This window comes from Crocodylus siamensis, chromosome 7, assembly GCF_052110815.1.
Source record: "Crocodylus siamensis isolate JL-2025a chromosome 7, ASM5211081v1, whole genome shotgun sequence".
Classification (NCBI taxonomy): Eukaryota; Metazoa; Chordata; order Crocodylia; family Crocodylidae; genus Crocodylus; species Crocodylus siamensis.
Genome location: NC_143401.1, coordinates 20,036,363 through 20,058,633, shown reverse-complemented (window position 1 = coordinate 20,058,633; position 22,271 = coordinate 20,036,363). Strand labels below are relative to the sequence as shown.

Below are 22,271 nucleotides of genomic sequence, written 5' to 3'. Positions count from 1 at the left end.
TTTACATTTTCTACATTTTCCTTTGTTTTATATAAGCTTTTCTATCTTTAAACAAAATTGTAGCCTCTTCTTGCATGTTAGTTTCCCTTGGTAAGAGCTATTCAACTAGTCTGAAAACCAGGCAGACTTCGTGTAGGTGACAAACTGTTTCAGTGCCCCACTCATTTTTAGCCCTTACGCTGCAGGGTAATCAGTGCAATTCCAAGGAAATTGGTGAAGGTTTTAATGAGCCATGACATGTTCAGCATTCAGTCAGCATGAAGTGATGTGTGAGGAAGCTTTTGTCAAATGTTGATTCACATAGATTCTGGCTCCTGGGAAGCCAGACTCTAACAGCTTAATCCTGATACCATCCTAGCCAACTTGAACAATGAGTTCATAGAATCCCCATGGATCAGGTCCTTCCTTATGGAATGATTACATCTGTAAACTGTTTTGTTGCTTGATCGATATGTGAATCGGTTTAAAAACCCCCCTGAAGATATCAGTGGGTTTTAAATCTGGCACCCATTGCATATTCTGAGCTGAATTTTCAGTGCTAGGTTTAGGTTGCTCATCAGCAGTGCATCACTCTTTTCAATCGCTGTTCTCTAGCGTTTCCCATGATTTAACTTTCACAACATTCAGTTAGGACCAAATCCAAAACCACTGAAGTCAGAGGGCCTTGATTTCCCTTTGATTTCAATGGGCTTTGGATCAAGTCTTTGGTTCTACTAAATAGATTCTGACTTTGCTTATATACCTCATTCCTCATTCAAATACCTCATTCCTTGTAAGTAGCACCATTTATTTTACTTTTTCCTATGTACCTTTTCCCCTTATCTTCTGGCTTGTAGATACTGAGTAACTGTTTGTATTCCTTTGACCTTCTCATATGTACTTCCAAAAAGAAATACTGGGGACCTTTTTTAAAGCAGTATATAGAAAGTGAAAACAGATACATGCATACTGTATATGCTGTTAATACAAAAAAGTTAATTGAAATTACTGAAGATAGAACAGGGATAAATTTGGACCCTTTATTTACAAAAACCTAATGAAAATTACATTATTGTCATTTTTTTAATTTCCCAAGCACTGTATTTTTGTTGAAAGGTATTTTATTGCTGTTTCTTATGTAATGTCCATAGATTTTATGGACATTATATATCAAAACATATAAACACCTTCAGATCTTTTTATCCTGAAGTGATAAACTTTAAATAAATGCTTTCAATTTAAATTTAAAAAATAATATAGACCCTAAGATGCACAGAAGTCTTGTCAGGACTTAAAGTGTAAAGTCCAGTGAAACATGCCATTTTTAAACATAAAAATATTTTGTTTTCCTAATTTCAGTGCAAACAGTCTGCATGAGAAAATGATTATGGACAAAAAATCCTTGAATTTCTAACACATAAGAAATGCATAACAAATAGAAAGGAATCTAATGACAAAAGGGGTGAATGTATAAAAATCTTTCTACTTTAGTAACCTTGCATGCTGTCAGAACCAGAGGTAAAAACTTTTGCCTGCATGCACATGTGAGTTTTAAGTTGCTGGTGTCATTCAGCAAAGTTCTCTCTATTTTACAAAAGACTTGCTGAATAGCACATGAAAGGCTTGCAAACCAGTCTCTGAGGAACTAAATACTAATGGGCAAGAAACAAGCCTTAGTGGCTTTGAAAAGGGTTTTTGTTTGTTTGTTTCTTTTAAACCACACACAAAAATCACAGCCTAGGTGGTCGAGGAGGCCTTGCCCAGAAGTACAAAGCGCCTGAATTACACATGTGATCATTACACTGGGAGAGTCGTAGCTTTGAATAGCCTGATTGATGCAGTCAGAGTCAAGATGGGGGCAGATCCTGCTGCTCCAGTATTTGTATCTTTGAAAAGCCAATTTGGCAAACAGGATAACAAGAGACTAACAAGTGGATGGACATATGGGAAGGAAAAATAATTGTATGTTACAAATACTGTGCAGATGTGAACTGAAGTAAGGGCGTAGCTCCATATGGTGTATTGCTGACCTTCAGTTGGTCCATGAATGACAATAAGCTGTGTGGGCCAGACCATCTGAGAGATTTCATACCAGGAGTGCGGAGAAAACCAGACAGAACTGGATTTATACAGATCATCTGCTTCGTATGAAACAATAAAGCAGCTCCCAACACCTGTCGCAGTTGGGATCATTATGGTCTTACTGCAACTTACAACTTTGACACCTTCCTTTAAAAGATTTAACACAAATCATATTTACTGGGAAAATAATGCCATTTGCACCACTGGAGTGATTGCGGCTGTCAGCCCCTATTAATCACTTGTGTTAATTTTTATAGTGAGAGCACAGGGGATGTGTGTGAGAAACACCAGAAAAAAATGCAGAAGCTGTCTCCATCGTAGGCTTTGCTTAAATGCACTGTATTGGCTTTAGGAAAGAATAATTACTTAGGCAAACCAAATGTATAGAAACAAATTCCGTAATTGCTGCCTCACAACATATATGCTTTATGTTACTCTTTGTGAAGGTGGGATGTGTTTAATCAACGACAGGCTGAAATGCGAGCTAATGTAAGATGAATACAGTGTTATGCTGGTGTGAATGTGTTAAAAGTTCAGAATCTGATCCTGAAGCCTTTACTTGTGAGAGCAATCCTCAACCACAGAAGTAACTCTGTAACCAACTCTTGTTTCATGAAGGTTTCCAGGCTCTGACCAATACTGTTTTGGAAGGCTAAGCGCCATCGTGCTTGCAAAGCACTTTGAGATCTTATGATGAAATGGACTAAGCATGATTTATTATCATTATTTTTAGTACCATTTGCTCCTCCTGTTGTCTCCTAACTCTGGAATTGTAGTGCAAGATAACAGTCCAGTCATGATTTATTAGTGGCTTCAGTGAGTGTTGAGAAGAATTTGATCCAGTATTAACTGATTGTTGACAGAGAAGATTGCAAGCTAACACTGCTAATCTTGGGAGAAGAAATGTCACAATATATACATCGATCATCCAAATCTATTTCTGTCAGACTCTCCCAACCCAACTGTATTTTTCACGACACAATGCAGTGCATGGCCTTTAAATTACCCATCTGTCTGACAAATCAAAGAGCGTGGCAGAAACTGGCAGCAGTTTGACAATGCCTATTGCTTTAACTGAAGTGAAAGTAATGCAAACAGATTTATGGGGTCCCCTTTGATTATAGACTATGAATATATTTAGGACTGATGTTTGGGAGGGAGATTGAACAGAGAGGCTGAAAAGGCTTGTAGGCAAAAACCTTATGAGTTTGTAGCTTTATTTACCGGGAGAAAGACTATTTTATTTCATATTTGGCTTTTTCCCTCAGTTAAGCAAATTCATTTCATTCTCAAAGTGACTCTTCTACACAGCAGTGATATTTTGGTGCTATTATCTGGCCCTAGCAAATTCATGACTCTGTAAATGTCAGGGGGTTTCATAGAATACAAATGCAAAATCCAGACATTTACTAGAGCACTTTCACCACATTTGCTGCATGCAAGTAAATATTGTTGGATTTGTTAGGCATAGTTTATTAATGTAGCAGAGGGCACTGAAAACAAACCTAATAGGACAAATGGTGGTTAGAGACAAAGAAGGCTGGGCCAGGGGCAACACCTGGTTGCACTGCCCTGTTCTGCCACTGACTCCAGTTGTGACACTGGGCAGCTCATTTAGGAAGTGTCTTCACTGCAGGTGTAAGCGGTACTTTTACTTGGATATCCCCCCTAGCCAGCCACTCATGAAAACCTGGCTCAAGTGTAGTATGGCTTTAAACCAGCCAGCTGATTTGTCTGGGCTACAGGTTAAAGCCTTATGCTCAGTTTAGTAGTCTGTCCACTTTGCAATGAAGGGATAAACCGCTGAAGAGCTAATAGTCTCTCAGTGCTTTATCACAGTTCTTTCCCCTGTGCCCTGAAGGACACAAAAGTACTCCCACAGTTCACTAGGAAAAAATGGCCAGCTGGCTCAGCTTCCTGCAATGCAAAGAACTGTGGGATGGGATCCCAGAAGTCCTGGTGTCTCGTATGAATGAGTCCAGCTCCAGTGATGACACAGGGTTGCATTTGTTCATATAGTAGCAGTGTTTTTTCCCAAAATTTTATTGTCAAAAACCAGGGCTCAGCTGTCATACACACTCTAGAGGGAATATTGGCAATAACCAACAGATGTTTAAACATCTGCCTGCCCATACCCCTTTTGCATGGTCTTAAAGATGAGATGAAAAGAAGAGCAGAAGTAATGCACCATGTGGTGTGGAAATTCCCACTTGTGCATGTTCGATTCATTAAAAAATCCTGTCTTTTAAGAGCAATGCTTTTAAATCAGTTTCTGTAGAAATGTGGGTTGTGGCCATTGCACACACAATTCACTTTTCAAAATTTTGAGGCACTTTTCAGAGCTGCAGCCAATGTACAGGCATTGGCAGGCTCCAGCACATGACCAGTAGGGGTGTCATGCCTGCAGTCTTGGAAAACCATAATCTTCATTTTATTTGGTAGTGAAGGGCCTCTCAAACTCTTTTATATGGTTTCCAGCAGTCACTTTATTGTAAAACCCCCTACCGATCCACCCCAGTCCAGGTGAAGAAGATTCGTGGACAGATGCATTGCATACCTGTCATGTCTAGCATCAGCAGCCATGCAATGCTTTTCAATTTGCTCATTATTTAAGGAGCTTCTTTAAGCAGCGGTGAGGAAGGACAGGCCTGGAAGCTGTGAAGTAAGGGAGGGTGGGGAGGCAGGGCAGGGCAGGAGCAAGGGTATGGCAGGGATGGCTGAGTAAGCCTTTGGCACATTTCAGTCAGTAAGTGTTGGATAGTGCCTGGGTTCTGCTCAGGGGGAGGCTGGATTGGGCCAGAATATTTCTTTCTCCCTCTCTTTAGGCCTCTGTTTTGACTGAATGAAGTCCACTTTCTGTTTACTTCTATTTCATACCAACACTCCACACGTATTAAAGAGTTATTCTCCATCTGCCCAACTCCCTTACCCATAGCCCATAAGTTTGAGTATGTTGTAGGAGGCATCTATTTCAAGATCTCACCAGAGGAGGAACATGCTACTGTATCACTTGACTGCATGTTCTCCATGTGGGGCCTTGGTCTAAGGAACTTGCAGGCTGTAGATATACTGGCAGAGCTTTACTTGTACATGGTATCTGATATGTTGTACCACCAAAGTGCCACTAGTGTGGACACAGCTATATCAGCAAACATGTATTGTCTACATTATAGCAACCAGTTGTTACAGGTAGCAGCCCTGTAGAGCAGCAGATTGAAAGTCCAAGACCTTCACAGCTGTTTAATGCTTCTGTTTGTTAGGTAGATGTAAATAGCCTTATGAAGGTCCTTATTTGAAAATGAGCTCCCACTAGCAGTCAGTGAGGTAGGGGAACTGGGTATTTTGTTTCTGACAGGTAAGGGAGGTTTTGTGTTTTCCCCTGGATGCGATGGAAGACAGCAGTTATGTTAACGTAGGTCTGAGCAGAAAAGGCCAAGTGTGGGACGTGTTCAATGAGCTTGAATCAACTTGTCCTGCATATGTCAGCAGTCATTAGACACTGCCTGGGCTAGTGACTAGAACAGGGACCTGGGCGTCATGCAGCTTGGATTCTGTTCTTTCTGCCACTGACTCGCTGTACTGCCTTAGACAAGCCCTTCCCTCCTTTTCACTGTCATTTGGCCCTCTGTATCATGACAATAATACTTACCCTCCCATGCAAAAAATGGTAAGATCTGTGACTGGAAAGCTTCTTTGTACATGCAAAGTATCTTTACTATTATAGTTTAGTAGTTTCCACATTAACAACTTTTAGTATAGTAGTTTCCAGGTTAACGTCTCTTAGATTTCACAGATCCAATGAAGAATGTCTTGCATTTGAAATCTTGTCGAACCCTATTACACAGGTGGTCTAATAAAGGATATTACCCTCAGAAATCCTTGCCTCTTTACTACTATAAACACTCCATTTCCAAACACCAGCAAGCCCTCCCTGGAAGACTGTGGAGCAGGATCTGAATTGCAGGGTTCTTTCAGGCTTTTTCTCTAACAGACTCATCCAAAAGCTGAGTCAAAATGTCCCATGTTTGGGTAAAGTTGAAATTTGTGACTGGGGCTGACTGAATATTTATTGAAAACTAAAGTGATAGATCTTCACTGCTCTTGACCTCTGTGGCACCAGGGTTTCTATTTGCTGCTAAAGATGCACAGAACCACATGGGGTTTCATGAATATTGATTTCTCTTTTAACCAGGGAAGATGCATAAGCTTCACCCGGGTGAAATCAGACGGAACGTCCACCCCTTACAGTCCGCCGCCGAAGAATGATGCCATCCCCCTCAACAGTACTACGAGAAGCCCCTCTCCTGCAGCCTCCCTGCAGCCTCCTTCCAGGCAGCCGCCTCCAGGACCACCACCATCCCGAGCCCCACCGGGACCGCCGCCATCACGCCTACCCCCACAGCCTATGGCTTAGAGTGTGGCAAAACCAAGATTGACAACACACATCTCTTTGCTGAACACAGCATATTTATTGAGTCTTGGTTTACAGTTGAAAGATATCACAATTTGTTGCTGGTCAGCAAAAAAATTGCCACGTGTCAATTTTAATGTATGAATATATTTATACTACACATGCTGAGTAAACTTTCAGCTGTTAGATCCACAGGTGCTGGGAAGGGAACAAAACCAGAATAATCATCTAGACATAGTAGCAGCTTTTATACATATAGAATTTTTATACTTTTATAGGATTTATCCACACGCTATGTTTGTATGACATGTCATATCAAACATTAAAATCCTAGTCAGATACACATGCATCAGTCAGTTGATAGCTGCCACCTGCAGAGGGTTAATTGTGGGGCACTGAAACAGTTGCTTCTTTTTCCCACAAGCAGCAGTGCCTTAAAATGCAGATATGGAACAATAATGACAAAGGCAAATGCTTTGATTCTGCAGGTGGAGTTTCTTTGGTTGATAATAGATAGGGGTGAAGTTCTGTTCCACATGCCTTCGGGAATCTAGTCTGTGGGTCCTATGCTGTGATTTTTTCCTCCTAAGATCAGCATTAAACCAAAATCTATGGATTTAGTCCTTTGTTGTTCATTTTCATCTTGACAGAATCCAAAAAGGCTCAGTTTGGGTTTTAGACATGCCAGACTGGGGCAGATCCAGGTTCTTTTTAACACAAAGTTCAGAGGAATTTGGTGGGGAGAAAGACCTCCTTTTGGGCTCTTTCAGTAATTTCCATTTACACAGAAATTCTCCTCCATAGAACAAAAACATCTGTAATCTACACAAGAATGTCACTTTACAGAAACAACTTGTGTTAAATAGATCAAGAGCTTATAAGAGAATGATTCCACTTCCTTTTAGTAGTGCAGGTTTTCTTACACTGTTAGTAGGATTGGGCCTTTTTCTGATTCAGATATCTCAGACTTCACACATGTGTAAAATACAAAATATGGCTTATCAGCAGGGGCTTCCCCCTTTTTTAACACACCAAGTGTGAAGGACTTCTGGCCCATGAAAAGCAATGAGCCTCGGTTCTGTTTGACACTAGAGAATCATGCGCACGCGCACACAGATATGTAGGTAGCTATTATGTGAGGTAGGGTCCTAGAGTGACTCATGAATGATGCTTGCTAAGTGCTGCCTAAATGGCTTGGGAGCAAATAATCCCCAGTGGATCAAAATAATTTATGAATGTACAGTTTTTAACCCAGTTACGTGTTATATCATATGAGAAAGAGTGTCTGCAGGTTCACCTGCTGGCTAGCACTATCTTTGTTCATGTGATTTATATAGAAGCAAAGGTGGCATTTACAGGGGTATAACTCCATTTATTTCAAACTTCAGTCAGTGGAAAATTGGAGGTTTTTTGTATCTACCTAAATTCTCATGGTGTTTCTTTTCAGTATCTTAAACCTCTCCTGCTGCTGCTGCAACACAACCACCACTGCATTGCATGAGAGCTGAAGTTCAAAGCTGGTGAAAAGCACAAATGAAACCACCAACTTATTTTCATTGTCCAAATTGAAGGCAGCACTAATGTAAAGGTACAGTGCTGGCTGCAAAAAGGACATTCAGGTTTTTAAAACCTGTCCAGCTGCAATTATCTCAGCAGTTATAATAACAGTGTTGAGGAAAAAAAACGAGGGGGCAGGGTCTTTTTATAGTCTGGCCAAATCTTCAGCTAGTGTAAAGTGGTGTAGCTCCACTGAAGCCAAGGCAGCCTCACACAAATCTTTGCCAGTTGAAACCCTGGTCCATGACTTTTAACATGGCAGCATGCCCATAATATGATGTGCAACAAATATTTCACAAGAGAATGATCTTCAATGAGCATGCACCATCATTTAAACCTGGCTCAGGTGAGCATCTAACAAAACCCCTGAGGCAAGGGGAAATCTGCAACTGGCAGCAAGTGGCACTTAGCACAGGTATAAACTGTGCTGGAAGGGAGCAAAGCATCTGGGAATCAAACCCCAAGTGACCTAGGTTTGTCCAGGATCATCTTGATTTAGCATATCAAGATGAGGGCCACCTCCTCCTTTCAGCTCATGCATGGATATTGGAGAGGGGGCTGCTGTGGATTAAACAGACCTAAAGGTAACAAAAGTCAGCTCTAGGGTGGAGTGAAAGAGCTCATTGACGAGTGCATTCATTTCATGAACTGTACCAGTTCAGATACACATGTACCCATTTTTCCTAATCCTTTCTATTCCTGTCAGTCTTTAAATATGATCAGTAATATCCTTCGTCATTTTCAGTTTGCTTAAAAGCATTTTACTTAGAAATCCCTGCTTCTGTAAATATAGAGAGTTTTACCTGGAGGAGACAGAATGCTTCTGGACCTTACTGCTGGACAGTTAGAGTAATTTATTAAAAGGGGCTTGAGGTAAATAAATACAGATGGCTGGGGACATGATGAATGCAAGTGTGATAATGCAGTATAGCATTTTCATATTGTTCTCTGTAACTTTGGGAAAGAGGAAATATTGAGTACTTCCTAGTGTGTTTAGAAGTTTGCTACTGAGCTGATGCTTTTGAATAATGCATAGAGAATCCTAATGTTTGAGTGCTTGAACCAATATGTAGGTTATAGTAGATTTACATTTGGGGAAACAGTTTTTTAAAAAGGAAAACAATGTACTGTACTAATCTTTTCTAGAAAGGTGTATGCTTTGGAAATAGTGGGGAATGTGGGCTGATGTAACAGCCTCCAAACAAACTGGGGGCAGTGAGTTTGAGGAAGTTTGATGGAACTTGTTGGATTTCTGAAGGGCTAAGAGGTTTTTATCCAGGGAGTATGCTTGTTGCCGGTACGTGTTGTACAGCTTTCTGTAACTAACAGGCTGCTTCCATGTTATAATTTGTATAACCTTTATGCATTTTGTGCACCTGCTTCATTTCTCTGAAAACCCTGCAACAACAATACCTACGTGAGAATGTGGGAAATTGTAGCCAAACTCTCATAATCCATCCTAATGTAGTCTTAATTGATTTACAATCTACAATAAAAGTGCTTAATGGTTTAGAGGGAATGGGTTTGCTGTATTTAAAAGAGCACAAAAGATAGAGCAGCTGTCTTGCAAATCAGATGCTTCAAGACTCATGCTCCTAGAGTTCCCCAGCATGTACCCCAGTGCCTATAGTTGGTCTACAGAAAGACATGATACTCCTCTTTTGATATCATCCAAGAATATATGACCCTTTAGTTCACAGTCCCTGGTTACTTCCGTTATGCTGTGGTTAAAGCAGTGGACTGGGAGCTAGCTTCCTGAGAACCATTCCATCATCTGCTACTGCTTCATTACATGGCCATGGGTAACTTGCTTATTCCCCACCTATGAAACGGGAATTTCAACCCTAGAGCACTTCACAGGGGTGGGGTCATGCTTTGTTATGTAGGAGCATAGTCTAATGTAAGGTATGTGGGTATAAACCTAAAGAAGCCTCACCAAAATCCCCCAGTCATGTCTCTTATACTCTGGTCACAATTTCAAAGTTATTTCTGCTATATTGTGAGATGGAAGCATAATTTTAAAAGATGTAGGACAACTAAGGTCCTGGCCCTCAATTCTGTGTCATGGAGCAGCTTATGGTGAATTTTACAGCTGCAGCATCATGGGGGCGAGATTAGGGCCAGATCTTGCACTTCTGACACTAGCAAAGCTCTCACTGACTTTAGGACTCTTGCGTAAGTAAGGACAGAAGGGTTGGATCCTATCCTTTCCCTTCTCACACAATCTGTATCTTCAAACTCTGAATCCTTGGGGTATCTGGATAGGGAGAGAGATGGCTTTAGCAGAGATGCATCAAAAGCAGAGGTCACAGGAGAAAGCCACAAAAATCCCAGATCAGCAGGCTACAATTACTAGTAATCACAGTGGTGGGAAAGCTGCTGAGCTGCACTCTGCACGCAGTCGAATCAGCCACAGCTCTGTGTGGAATGAGGAAGGTAATGCATGCAGATGGGAGTGGGCAAAGCCAGCTGGATAACTCAGGCCACTGGGAGGCAAAAGAAAGGAGCACTGCAGCCCACATTCCTCCTTATACTGGGCCTGCCTGGGCCTGGGCCTGGGTCTTTCCTGTATAGGAACTGTAGCAGCATAAGGGCTACGCTGTTCCCAGCCCATCCTAAAACTTTATTGTTCCTGCAGCTTCGGTGAAGGCAGCTCAGAACTAACAAAGGTAGCTACTAGGCATAGAGGACTCTCTGAGCCAGGCATAGCCAATATATCTGACCTATGGCCCTTTGTACTGTAATGGAGCTGCAGCAGGGTGATCAGTTAAACGCCAGCACTCACAGCACTACTGTGAGGCCAAGGGTGCTTGCCGTGAAAGTGGCAGAGCTGATTTGGGGCATCTGGACTTGGTGGTAAGTCATTGCACCAAAGCTGTGGCATGCCTAGGCAGGTCGAGTCTGTGCTGGGGTGGAATGCAGTACCTCAAGGGCTGTAATTTGCTTGTCTCTAATTTGAGCGGGTATCTTTTGTCTTGGGGGGGCTACATTCCATAATCAGCAGAATCGGTGTCTGACAAAGAGCCAGGCGCTTTCCTGCTCCTCTCCCCACACTGACTACAAGACAAAATTTGCCGTTTGGTTTTGTGGCCTCTGCTAGTTTCTGCCTGGCTCTAACAAATGTTGTTCCATCTGCTCCTTACAGGAAGAGCTACCCAAGACTCTTGAGAGATCACATAAATAAAAGCCCTCCTGGAGTCAAGGCTTGGGCATTTTTATTCTGTGTTAACAAAAACCTGACACTCAATACAGCTGTTGCTGGTTAGGCTTCTAACACAAGCTGCATGCTGGAGACAGAGGATTCAGGGCTGACCTCAACTTCTCTAGAGAATAGGAATGTCTGGATCCAGGCCTTTGGTTATAGCCTGGTCTATAAATAGCCTGTAGTGCTGATTTAGCAGCTTTCTTCCTAGCAGATTTTTCAAAGTCAAGAGAACACTATACCTAGGTATACAAGCCTGTCTGCCCTACTCCACTGTAGTGGTGCCAACAGCAAAGCTCTTACCGACGTTAGCAAATCAGGACAGGAAGTGAAAAAGGCCCTCAACTAATCAAACAATTTGCAAGAAGTCAATTACTTCTATTTGGAGGGAACCCCTGTTAACTGTATTCTTAAAGGAAGAACTGTGATGTGATCCTTAATGAGCAAGAGTGCTCTGGGCCATGTTTCTTGGTAAGACAAGCCCTGCCCACGACGAAGCTATGCTGCTGTCATTCAGAATCCTACCTTCTGCAGGACTATTGCAGGTAAACTCCTTGAGGAATTTTTCCAGGATTTTCCCTGGAATAGAAGTCAGGCTAACTGGCCTATAGTTATCCAGGTCCTCCCTCCTCCCCTTCTTGAAAATGGTACAACATTGGCCCCCTTCCAGTCCTCGGGGACCTCTCTGCAGCACCATAAGCTTTGGAAGAGTTTTGCCAGAAGTTTTGGATGCTGGAGGGAGGGGGGCAGGAAGGGGCTAATTTCGCTGCTTGCCCTAAGTACAGAGTGAGCGGTGGCAGCAGTGGTCAGAGCAAGCAGACCCCACTGCAGTGCCCTGGAGGCAGAAGGGGGAATAACTCCAGTTCCTGCCCCCTCATTTAAGAGGGCCTGGCAGCCAGTGTCTGGCCCTGCCCCTTCCAGGCTGCTGGAGCAGTGAGGGGGGAGTGACTGTGACAGGGGCAGCAGTGGTTTCCCTGAGTGCTAGCCCCTTCCCAGTGGAAGGGCTGTGCTGTGGGGTGAGGAAAGCTGGTGTGGGCCACAACAGTGCTGGGGGGGAGGCTTTTGCCCCCTCTGAGCCCTGGTACTGCTGTGCAAAGTCTGCCACAACTCTGCCTGTCCCGCAGCACAGTGCCCCTACCAGAAATGGGCTCACACTCCCCAACACTATGACAGAGGTGGCTGCCTCCAACAAGGGCCCTGCTGCGGCAGCCAGGAGAGGGCACAGCCAGACACTGTCTGGCAGAGTCCCTTTGGCGGGGGGCAGGAACGGGCTATTTGCCCTTCCTCTGGCATCCAGCAGAGAAGGCAGAAGTGGCCTTATCCCTCTGCTTGCCCTTCACATGGAGTGAGCAGCAGCAGTCACGGTGGACAGACTTGGCTGTGGTGCCCCAACAAGGGTAGTGCGGGTGGAGAAGGAATAACCCCCCTCCATGTCCCCTCTGCCTCAGGGTCCATGGTGGCCTGCTGCTGCAGCAAGGAGGGAGTGCCCAGCCAACCCAGCTCATGTCCCTGCTGGTGGCACTGGGAGGGGGCAATTAAACCCTTCTCTGGCCAGATCCCCACCCCTGCTTGCTCCTGTTCAACTGGGGAGCACAGGGGCAGAACTAGCCCTGCTCTGCTGGAGCAGATAGCCCAGTCCAGAGAGCATGCCAGGATGCCGGAGGAGTCTGGTTTAAGTTGAACCAGGAAGGGGTCTGGGACAGGCATTGCATAAACTGATTTGACCCAAATCAGTTAAGTCTGATACTACATTCAACCAGGTTTATCTCAGTTTCAGTCATTTTCAAACTGGTTTATGTGCACTGAACATCTGTTCTTTTACAGCTTTAAACCAGTTTCTGATCACTTAAACCAGTTTATGTGTAACATCTGTCCCTAACCTAATAGTGCACTATGGACTAGATGTAAACAGAGAGATTAAAAGGAATTATTTGAAATTTCCCTAGAAAATTTTTCAGATTTTCCCACAAAAATGGAAAATTTAAAATTACATGAACATTTCGTTTTTGCGGAAAAAGGTCATTTTTCTAGTCCCCCACTCCTCTACCCCCACGCAGAGAACAAGAAAGATCCACAACCCTTTATTTAGCTCAGAAGTTACAGAGATACAGACAAAAATAATAAAAGCTCATGCATTTTGCCTGGCTCAAGTTTCTCCCATTCTGGATTCGGAGCACAATCCCTTGAGAGATGCAGGATTCTCCCTCCAGCACATGGACAGTTTCTTTTAAGTCTCCCTGTGCCACCCAGACTCTGTGATTTTTACAGGCTATCATCAAAAGACTTTGGTTCCTCACATGTTCAAGGATTTTCCATTCTTGAACCTCAGCCAACTAAAAAGAAATTGAAAAAAAAAGATTTTCCTTGAATACATTTACTCTTTTGTTCTCCACAAGAAGGATCTGTTCAAGGGTTCATAGGTCATTTTAATGATTGACTTGTTCATAGGTAGACATGCTAGCACCATCCATCTTTTTCTCCTCACTACAAGGAGCATGACAAAACACACAATAAAACATAGTCCTTGAGAAACAGAGTAGCCTAGTGCATATAGCACTGAATCTACCACCCAGGCACTAAAGAGAGCCCTTTGGATGAGTGTGAGACATACCAGACAGCAAGGGTAAAGAGACCCTCTTGGGTGATCTGCTGCCTCAAATAATTACAGCTGGTACCCAGCACTCCAATGGGCATCATCTTCTCCTCTGTCATGGGGCAAGTGATCATGGAGAAACCTCAGCTTCACACAGGCTCAGGAGTTTTCCCAACCCTCTTTATATTCTTGCTAAGGCTACTGGTTGCTCCCGTGTCTCAGACACCTGGTTGCTCTGGTGTCTCAGACACCTCTGTGAAGTGATTCACTACTTAAAATAGGAAGTAGCTCATTTCCCTCTACACTGAGCACAGGAACTAAGCTGAGTCATGTCCTTAATTCCAAGAATACATGGGGCACCAACAGGTAGGATGACCTCAGGAGCCACCAAGGCCTCCAAGAAGCATGTGGATGAGTTTCAAAGCTTAGGTAGCTAAAAGCTGTTTAGTTTATTTTTATGAATTCCCTATTCTGTAAGGGCCTGATCCAGTGGCCCACTGAATCTATGATGTCTCCCATTGACTTTACTGGGCTTAGAACAGGCCCTGAAAGCTTATCTGCTTCTGCTACTATTCAAACCCTTGCCAGGTTTGTAGTTGTACCCCAGCACTGTCCCAAAAGAAGCCCAGAGGGGGAGCAGGCAGCAGAGACAGCTTCACACTTGGGACCAGGAATGGTAGTATCAATGTACTCCCGAGCCAGGGCTTTCAACCATCAAAATGCTGTGCACACTAATCAGCTGTACTTCCCCTGACTTCCCTCAGCTCCCAACCAGGTCAAAGGGAGCTGTGGCAGCTCAGCACCTCTGAAACCCAAGGCCCCTTTGGTACCTGCTTAGAGATTTAGTTACCTCATGTGAGTGATTCACTTTACAAGCATGCCAGCAGCCGCAGGGAGAAATATTTGCCCCCACTTCCTACTTCTCAGCACCTTCTTTGACCCCTGTGCAGATCATTGGTGACACATAGTGGGTGCGTGCGGGTGCACATGCAAAAAGCACCACTGACACTGCCGGCAACACCTGCGGGCAGTCGTCACTCGCCCACCCACCGACACCACCAGCAGTGCCTGCAGGTGATCCCCAATCACTGCTGGCTGCTGCTGATGCTGCTGGCAGCATCTGAGGGTGGTCGCTGACTGCTGGTCAGTGCTCGCCACCCCTCTCCCCACCACCAACACTGCTGTGGCCACCTGCGGGAGCTCCCCGCTCAACGCGGACACCTGAGGGCAGTCGCCGTGCCCCCCCAGCATCTGGGGGCACACGTCATTTATGGTGCAGATATGCAAAGTTCACCGTGTCACTACAGCCCTGGAACACTGCTGTTTGCCTCTGGATTTGTTATTGTACAGTTTCTGGCCAGAAGCAGAGGCCAGGGTTTGAGCATCTCTTAAGACCTTCCAAGGCTGCTTTCTAAGCCTTGAGCTAGAAACTGGCCCCTAACCATTGCAGCTGTCACTGTTGGTTCTGATTAATCACAGTGGCAGGCCCTGTCCTATCCCCACACATCCTTCCTCCATTGGGTTTCATGGGGTTAGCATGAATCCTCCCTCTGGTACGCAGAAGAAGGGGAGCACAAAGACACTGCCCTACAGGTCCATGGCAGCACTGATGATTCTCCTGCCATCAGGACCTCCCCAGCCCCCCTGCTCCCATCACTGCATCCTGCCTACTGCCTTATATGTGGAGATGGCACAAGTCAGAGCTATGTTTTCCCCTCCTCATACTGCTACCAGGAACACTGTGCCTCAAGACAGAGTGAGGCAAGGAAAGCGTTAAAGTGCACTTAACCTATTAATACTGAAAGAGCCTTTCACAGCACATCAGAGAAAGCTCTCAGAGTTTCCTGAGAAAGAGATATGTTGTAAGATACACAAATCAATGCCAATCATTGTATGCTCCCTGACTAAGGGCCATTCACAGGGCTGTCCACCTGCAGAAAGAGAGAGCATGGCATACAAGCCCCAAGGTGTCTGGGTGAAAGCAGAACAGCTGGGGATAGAGAAAGAAAATTATTGCAGATGGCACCATCTCCTGATTAGTCATTTAGATTTTAACTCCTTGGAAAGCATATTGTGCTCCCTCAGTAGAAAAGCAGAGGTGTCCAGTCTGACATAAAAGGAGATGGAGTCACCACTGGTAGGAGACAAGGTGCTCTGATCCAAGGTGTGAAATTAGAACATGGGAACCACAGGAACAGGCCCATATAGTCTTGTGTCCTGTCTGACAGGGAGGAAGCAAAAGCTGTGTAGAAAGGCATTGTGGGATTATTTCCCTGGTCCCCCAGGAAAGTTGTCTCCTAACTCCATTAACTAGAGCTTGGTCCAAAGCCCTTGCTTATGTTAATCCTTACAATAGATGGTCTTGTTACCCTTTTCAGTGAGGGCATTGGGCTAATGGTTCAAATGGTGATACAGAGGGGCCCTGAACAGCCTTCCACATTTTGCCTCTAGAGCTATGGATCCCAGGTAGGCAGCTGGCCTGTGTCTCTCTTATGGACTGATGCAAAAATGCTGGGTCTGATCATCACTGAATGTTGTGGCTCTGACTTGTCTTGCTAATCAAAGCTGTATGTTCCCTCTGTTCCTAAGAGCAAGTCTCTGCACAAAGGACTACATTCAGAATAGAATGGGGACATTTCCAGCTGGCTACACTGAGCCTTGTATTATTTATTCACTAGTCATTTCCTACATAAATGTCCTTCTCTGAATTTCAGCAGACATTGTCCTCACATTAGAAATACTTCCAGACTCAAAACATGACTCTGAACCGCTTTGGAATCAGATTAATTTATGCCTTCACATAATTAAGACCCATTATTTACTATCAAAGCATGTAGATGCAGTTCACCTGGGCTTTAGGGGACATTGCATTCCTTCAGACAAGGACAAAATTTACACCTTGGTGACTGGCCCCTAGCTCTGGTTATACTCACCACCAGAGGGCAGAAAAAAAACAATTTGTTTCCATTATTAAACACCTAGGACAGTTCTGACTTTGTGAATGTGAATGATGGAATATATGCCTTTGCTTCATATTATTATGATGATGATGATACCAAGGAGTATCAATTCATGGACCAGGAGCCCCTTGTGCCATGTACTGAACAAAGAGACAATCCCTGTCCCAAGGATCTTGCAATCTAAACTGAATCAATATGACTTCCAGCCCAGGAAATGCCCATTTTAGAAATAAAGGGATGAACTGCATTGATATTCCACATAGAAAGGGAGCATGCCATGTTATGCACTCTCTACCCTGTATTTCAGACCAGTTGTGATCTGCAAGGTTTGGAGACCCAAGGTTTGGCTGTCACAGCCCCTGAGTTGCTCAGGGCCCTCCAAGCCCCGAGCACATCGCCTTCCAGCACCCCATGCACTGTTGCACTTTGTTAGGTGTAAACACCTCAGAGGTGTTTTATCTTACTATGTGCCAAAGTCACTTAAAGTGGAATATGCCACTGAGCACGCAAACAGCAATGCCATTAAAGCAGAATACACTGCCAAACATGCAAACAGCAACGCCATTAAAGCAGAATACACTGCCGAACGTGCAAACAGCAACACCATTAAAGTGGTGCAAAAGGGCATTTAAGGTGCTTTAAAGGCCAATTTTGTGGTTTGTACAAAGGCTAACGTGTTACCTGCTCCCTGACTGTGACGTGCAGTAGGAAAAACTAGGGCATGCTATAGGAAAGAGGAGGTTAGCTGTGTTACTGTATGTTGGACAGAAGGTAGGACAGGGGACCCTTAGAGACTAACTGATTCAGAGAGGCAATAACTTTCATAGGCAGAAGCCTCCTTTGTCTGATGCTGTATTACAGAGGTGTGAAACATATGGCCCACGGGCCAGATCCAGCCTGCAGAACCATTGCAGTTGGCCCATTGGTAGTCTGGCAGGCTACAGCTCTGGGGAGCCACGCTTCCCCAAACCCACACTGCTGCTTGACATGGACCCAAAGATGCAGGCCCATGGAACCAGACCCTCCGGGTGAATTTGACACCCCTACTATATTAGCATAGTATGTCATAGCATCTAATGAAGTAGGTGGTTGCCTAGAAAAGCGTGTTTTTCTCTGAACCAGTTAGTTTCCAAGGTGCCACCCTGGCCTACTAACTGCCAGTCTGTAGGAAGTATAGGTGTTCTGCTATAAATACTAGAGCCAAACATACATTTTCTGCTGAAAAGGGTTTCCATCAAAAGACAGTGATTTGTTAAAATGGTAAACTCCATGGCACAGGTCAGGTTTCAACCAAGTCCTGTTGGAAACCAAGCAGGTTTGCATTGTGAGTGGCAGCAAAGAGCCCAGGGACCTGGGAATCCCCAGCTCCAAGGCTCAGGGCTGCCTGGTGGGATAAAAAGGACCCAGGAACCTAGAAGCCCTGGGCCCCCGGCTTCAAGCATCAGGCTTCTCAGCAGTTCATTTTGTGGACTAGCCCAGAGCTGGTGCTCACAGTTCCCTGAGCTCACAGTTTCCCAGCCCCTTGTGTGCCCAGAAGTGGCCCACAGCTGTGTAAACAGCCGAGCTCCACATCTGGTAAGTCAACTCCAACTCTGGGCAGCTCTGGAAGCCTGAGGAATATTTCACATGCTCCCCATGCAGGGACATTAGGACTTTTTCCAAATGAAATGAGGAAAGTCTATTCTGGAGACAATGTTAATGTTTCAAAGTTTTCATTCCATTTCACAACGTTTTAATTTAATTTTGGAATTTCCCAAGGCATGGGTATTCCTGTTCCAGCTGGCTGGAACACTGACCTGCCTGCTGTCCTGAGGACAGCATTTAACAAGTGTAGCAGGGTGAGGAGTTTAAGGAAGGAGAATGCTCCACTCACCCCCTCTCCTTTACCTGCAGTCTGGCAAAAAGCCTCACTGCCTCGGAGCAATGCTGCCAGAGTGCTAAACACAGTGCTCTGTGAGATATGCAGCTTGGGTGCTGCACACCAGAAGTCCTGGCCAGGAAATAGCAGCCACCAGAGAGAGAGGCCCTGGCCAGCAAGCTGAACCCTGGGGGACCTAGGGCCCCCAGATGAGAAGAGTCCTGGACCTGTCTCACTTCAGGTGGGCCCCTGTCCCATAGAGGGGAATAACCACTTCCCATGACCTGCTGGCAACACATTTACCAATGCAGTTCAGTATGCTGTTACCCTTCTTGGCAACTAGGGCACACTGCTGACCCCTATTCAGCTTATTGTCCACTGTAACTCCCAGGTCCTTTTCTGCAGAGCTACTGCCCAGACAGTCAGTCCCCAGCTTGTATTGGTGCCTGGTAGTGGTGTGACCAAAGAATCATATGGAATCATACGGATGCCTGCGGCGGGAGTGGAGGGGCTCCCGATCCAGACCCCAGAAGTGTTTTCCCAAACAGTATCCTAGAATGCAGCGAAGCAGATAACCGACTACCCCAACCCAGGTGAGCATTGGTCTCCTACTAAGGCAAAATGCTACACACACACTTCTTCCATCAAGATGTGGCAGCCAAGCGCCTCAGCTGGGGAATGGTTCTCCCCAGAAAGGGCAACAGGAGGGACACCCAGGCCAGAGTGCTGACACAGTCACAACAAGTTCTTTATCAAGGCACTTATTCTGTAATCTGCCCCAACCTGACCGTTTGCTCTGTATAACACTCTAGGCAGCATGTAAGTCCACTATCTCATTTTCTCTCCAACACTTTTCTCCTCTGCCCCACCATCAGAAGAATTGCTTTTCATTACTAAAGAAAACCTGAAATGGAAAATTCAGATATCCCCTAAGATTGGAGCTGGAAGAATACAGTCATCTTCCACATATGGCTTTTTGAAACACCTATGTTTGATGCAACATGCTGCTTGCATCACTCATACGCAGATTGTTGAGTAACTACTGTGGTGCCCAAAAAATCCCAGCAAGTTGAACATATACAATAACTGTCTTTGTGGGTATAAATACCAAACAAGTAAATTCCCATTGGCATCACTCACTCATTGCCATGATCCAACATTTTTTTCTACAAGCCATTCAGCAGTGGTAAAAAATTTACCCTCTCTTACAATCACTGGGCAACATCTTCAAACCTGGGAGCCTCCAGTTAGATACCTTCACCCATACTAGGTGCCCAAATAAAAGCAATCACAGCTCCTGTTTTACTTAAACTAATGAGGCTGGAGGGAGACAGGATTTCTGACTGTCTATACAAGAAAACTCACTACAATAATTATACTAATGGCGCTGAATGATTAGAATACCATGTGTCATGCTCCTGTTTGGGAATAAGAGTAAAATTTTTCAATCGAGCTTAAACAAACCTCAGAGTAACAGAACGTCCACAGGGAGATTTATTATTCACCTTGCTGCTGTGATATGTTGATATCAGTACAGCTTATGGCTCACAAGCCCTCAATATCAGACCATTTTTATTTTAATGCCTAAAAATACATATAAGTGCCTAATTCTAAGTTCCCAAGTTTGAAATTGTTAACCATTGTGTCCAATAAAGGGTTCAAAGTTCAGTCTGAACCTGGTATCCCACTGGACTAGTGTGTTTAAGGCTCCTGTAGCCAATGGCACACTAAGGAGAGATGAGGCTGCCATACTGCTTTTGGCTGACCAACTTGAATGATCAGGCCCTCATTTACCTCTGGGCCAACTAGAGGCAGTCTGCAGTGGACTTGGCCTTGAGGCTGTAAAGCCATAGCAGGCCACCGTAACCAACCTGCCACCACAGTGCCACCACATCCCATTGTGTGCAGTACTTGTAAGAAAATTAGAGCTGAGCAAAGCTCACAAGCTGGGGAGATTCTGCTTTCCTGTGAACATCTCTGGCATTTTGTGCAATTTTATAATTCCTCACATTGAGAAATAATGGTCTTGTGGTTACAGCACTGGTTTGGGGCCCAGGAGAGCTGACTGATTTCCAGCTCTGGGACACCTTGAGCAGATCAGCTAATCCCCAGTGATTTCAGTAATGCCTTTGGGAATCTGGTCTTTTGTTTCTCTAAGATTCAGTCCCCCCATTTGCAAAGCATTCAGGTCTTCTAGGGATACAGCTAAATAAACAAATATGCAATCAAAGGGGACCCAGACTTTTTAGCAGCAAACCCCCTATTTTAATCTTTTCTAAGCAAAACCAGTCTTTACTGTCAAAATCAGCTTATTCCTGCCCATTTTCCTTTCTCGGTGGTACACATACAATTTGTGAAGCAGGGCAAGTTTGTCCAACCAACTCAGCCTGTGACAAAATGTGGAAAATCCCGACTTTCTAGTAGTTTAGCTTCTGTCTGCCTGGAACCACATATTCAGGAGTCTCCTCAAACAGGACTATCTGGATTATTTGTTCTGTTCTGTATGTCCACATTACCAAGGGACGTCTCCACAAAACCATCCAGGACCTTTGGAGCCATGTTGATTTCATGCTGCTACTTTGCCAGTTCTATCTGAAAACCATTACTATCACAGACCCTAGTTTTCCAGGTCTTGCTTAAGTTAGTAAGTACTCATACAAGACATCTCAGTGGTATGTCCTTAGGTAACACAGGTCACCCTGAGAGAAATAAGCAATGAAGATTCAGTCCCAGGGAGAGGACACCACCAATGTGTGCGCACTCTGTGTTGCTTCCCACTGTCGTCGATTTTTGAGAATTAGGAAAGATGCCACAATCAAAAAGATGCCATAAGCATGACAGCATCTGGCTGTATGAAGATAAAGGGCTAGATTCTGAGTTCAGTGATTGTAGGTAGGTCTGGCTAATTACATCGATAGCAGTAGAGTCCTTCCTAGTATTACCTGGGTACACTTGAAAACAGAATCTGATCCAGAGAATGCTAGGCCTGGTTTCAGACCCATTGAATGCTTTCACTGATTGCAGAGGGCATTGGGTTGGTACAAAATCTGCCCTCATGGGGGTCAGGCTCCAGAACTGCAGTTGCTAGGCAACACTGTAATAAAACTTTGATGAAGCTGCTTAGGCTTATGAAAGCTCATGCTATACATCTCTGATTTAGTCAGTCTGTAAGGTGCAAATCTTCACTTCCTTTCTGCAATAAAAACAGTAATAATAACACTACTACTACTACTACACAATTCTTCTAAGCATCTGGGAAAACCATTTTCAAACTTTTGGCCCTATGCTGTGTCCCTCAATACGCATGTTGCATGTGGAGCTCCTGGATCCTGCCCTCTACCATACCACCAGAGGAATTTGTTCTGGTGCATAGCTGCAGCCAGCTCTGAGTGGACTGCAGAAACATCTTAGCAACTCACAGCAATGCTAGTTTTAAAACAGGAAGTGAGGAAGGATAGTACATGCAATTAAAACCATATGTGGCATATAATTAGGTAATGAATGCCTACCAACATTGGCTCGGGGTGCTGGTTGTAGCCATGTGGCTCTAAGGACACAGGCAGACAAGATTCTTTGGGTAAATCTGATCTCTTTTATTAGACCAACTAAATAGTTGGAAAAATTCTTCT

At 44.4% G+C, this 22,271-nt stretch overlaps 1 protein-coding gene across 2 annotated transcripts in view; it reads left to right on the top strand.

Annotated features, from left to right (window-relative positions):
• Positions 1 to 9,541, top strand: part of ANTXRL (ANTXR like) — a 94,419-nt gene extending 84,878 nt beyond the window's left edge. For both annotated transcript variants that reach the window (XM_090057286.1, XM_090057285.1), the window contains exon 19: positions 6,254 to 9,541. In XM_090057286.1, coding sequence (XP_089913412.1) covers positions 6,254 to 6,475 — 222 coding nt within the window. In that variant the 3' untranslated portion in view covers positions 6,476 to 9,541. The remainder of the gene's footprint in view (positions 1 to 6,253) is intronic.
• The last annotated feature ends 12,730 nt before the right edge of the window (positions 9,542 to 22,271 follow it).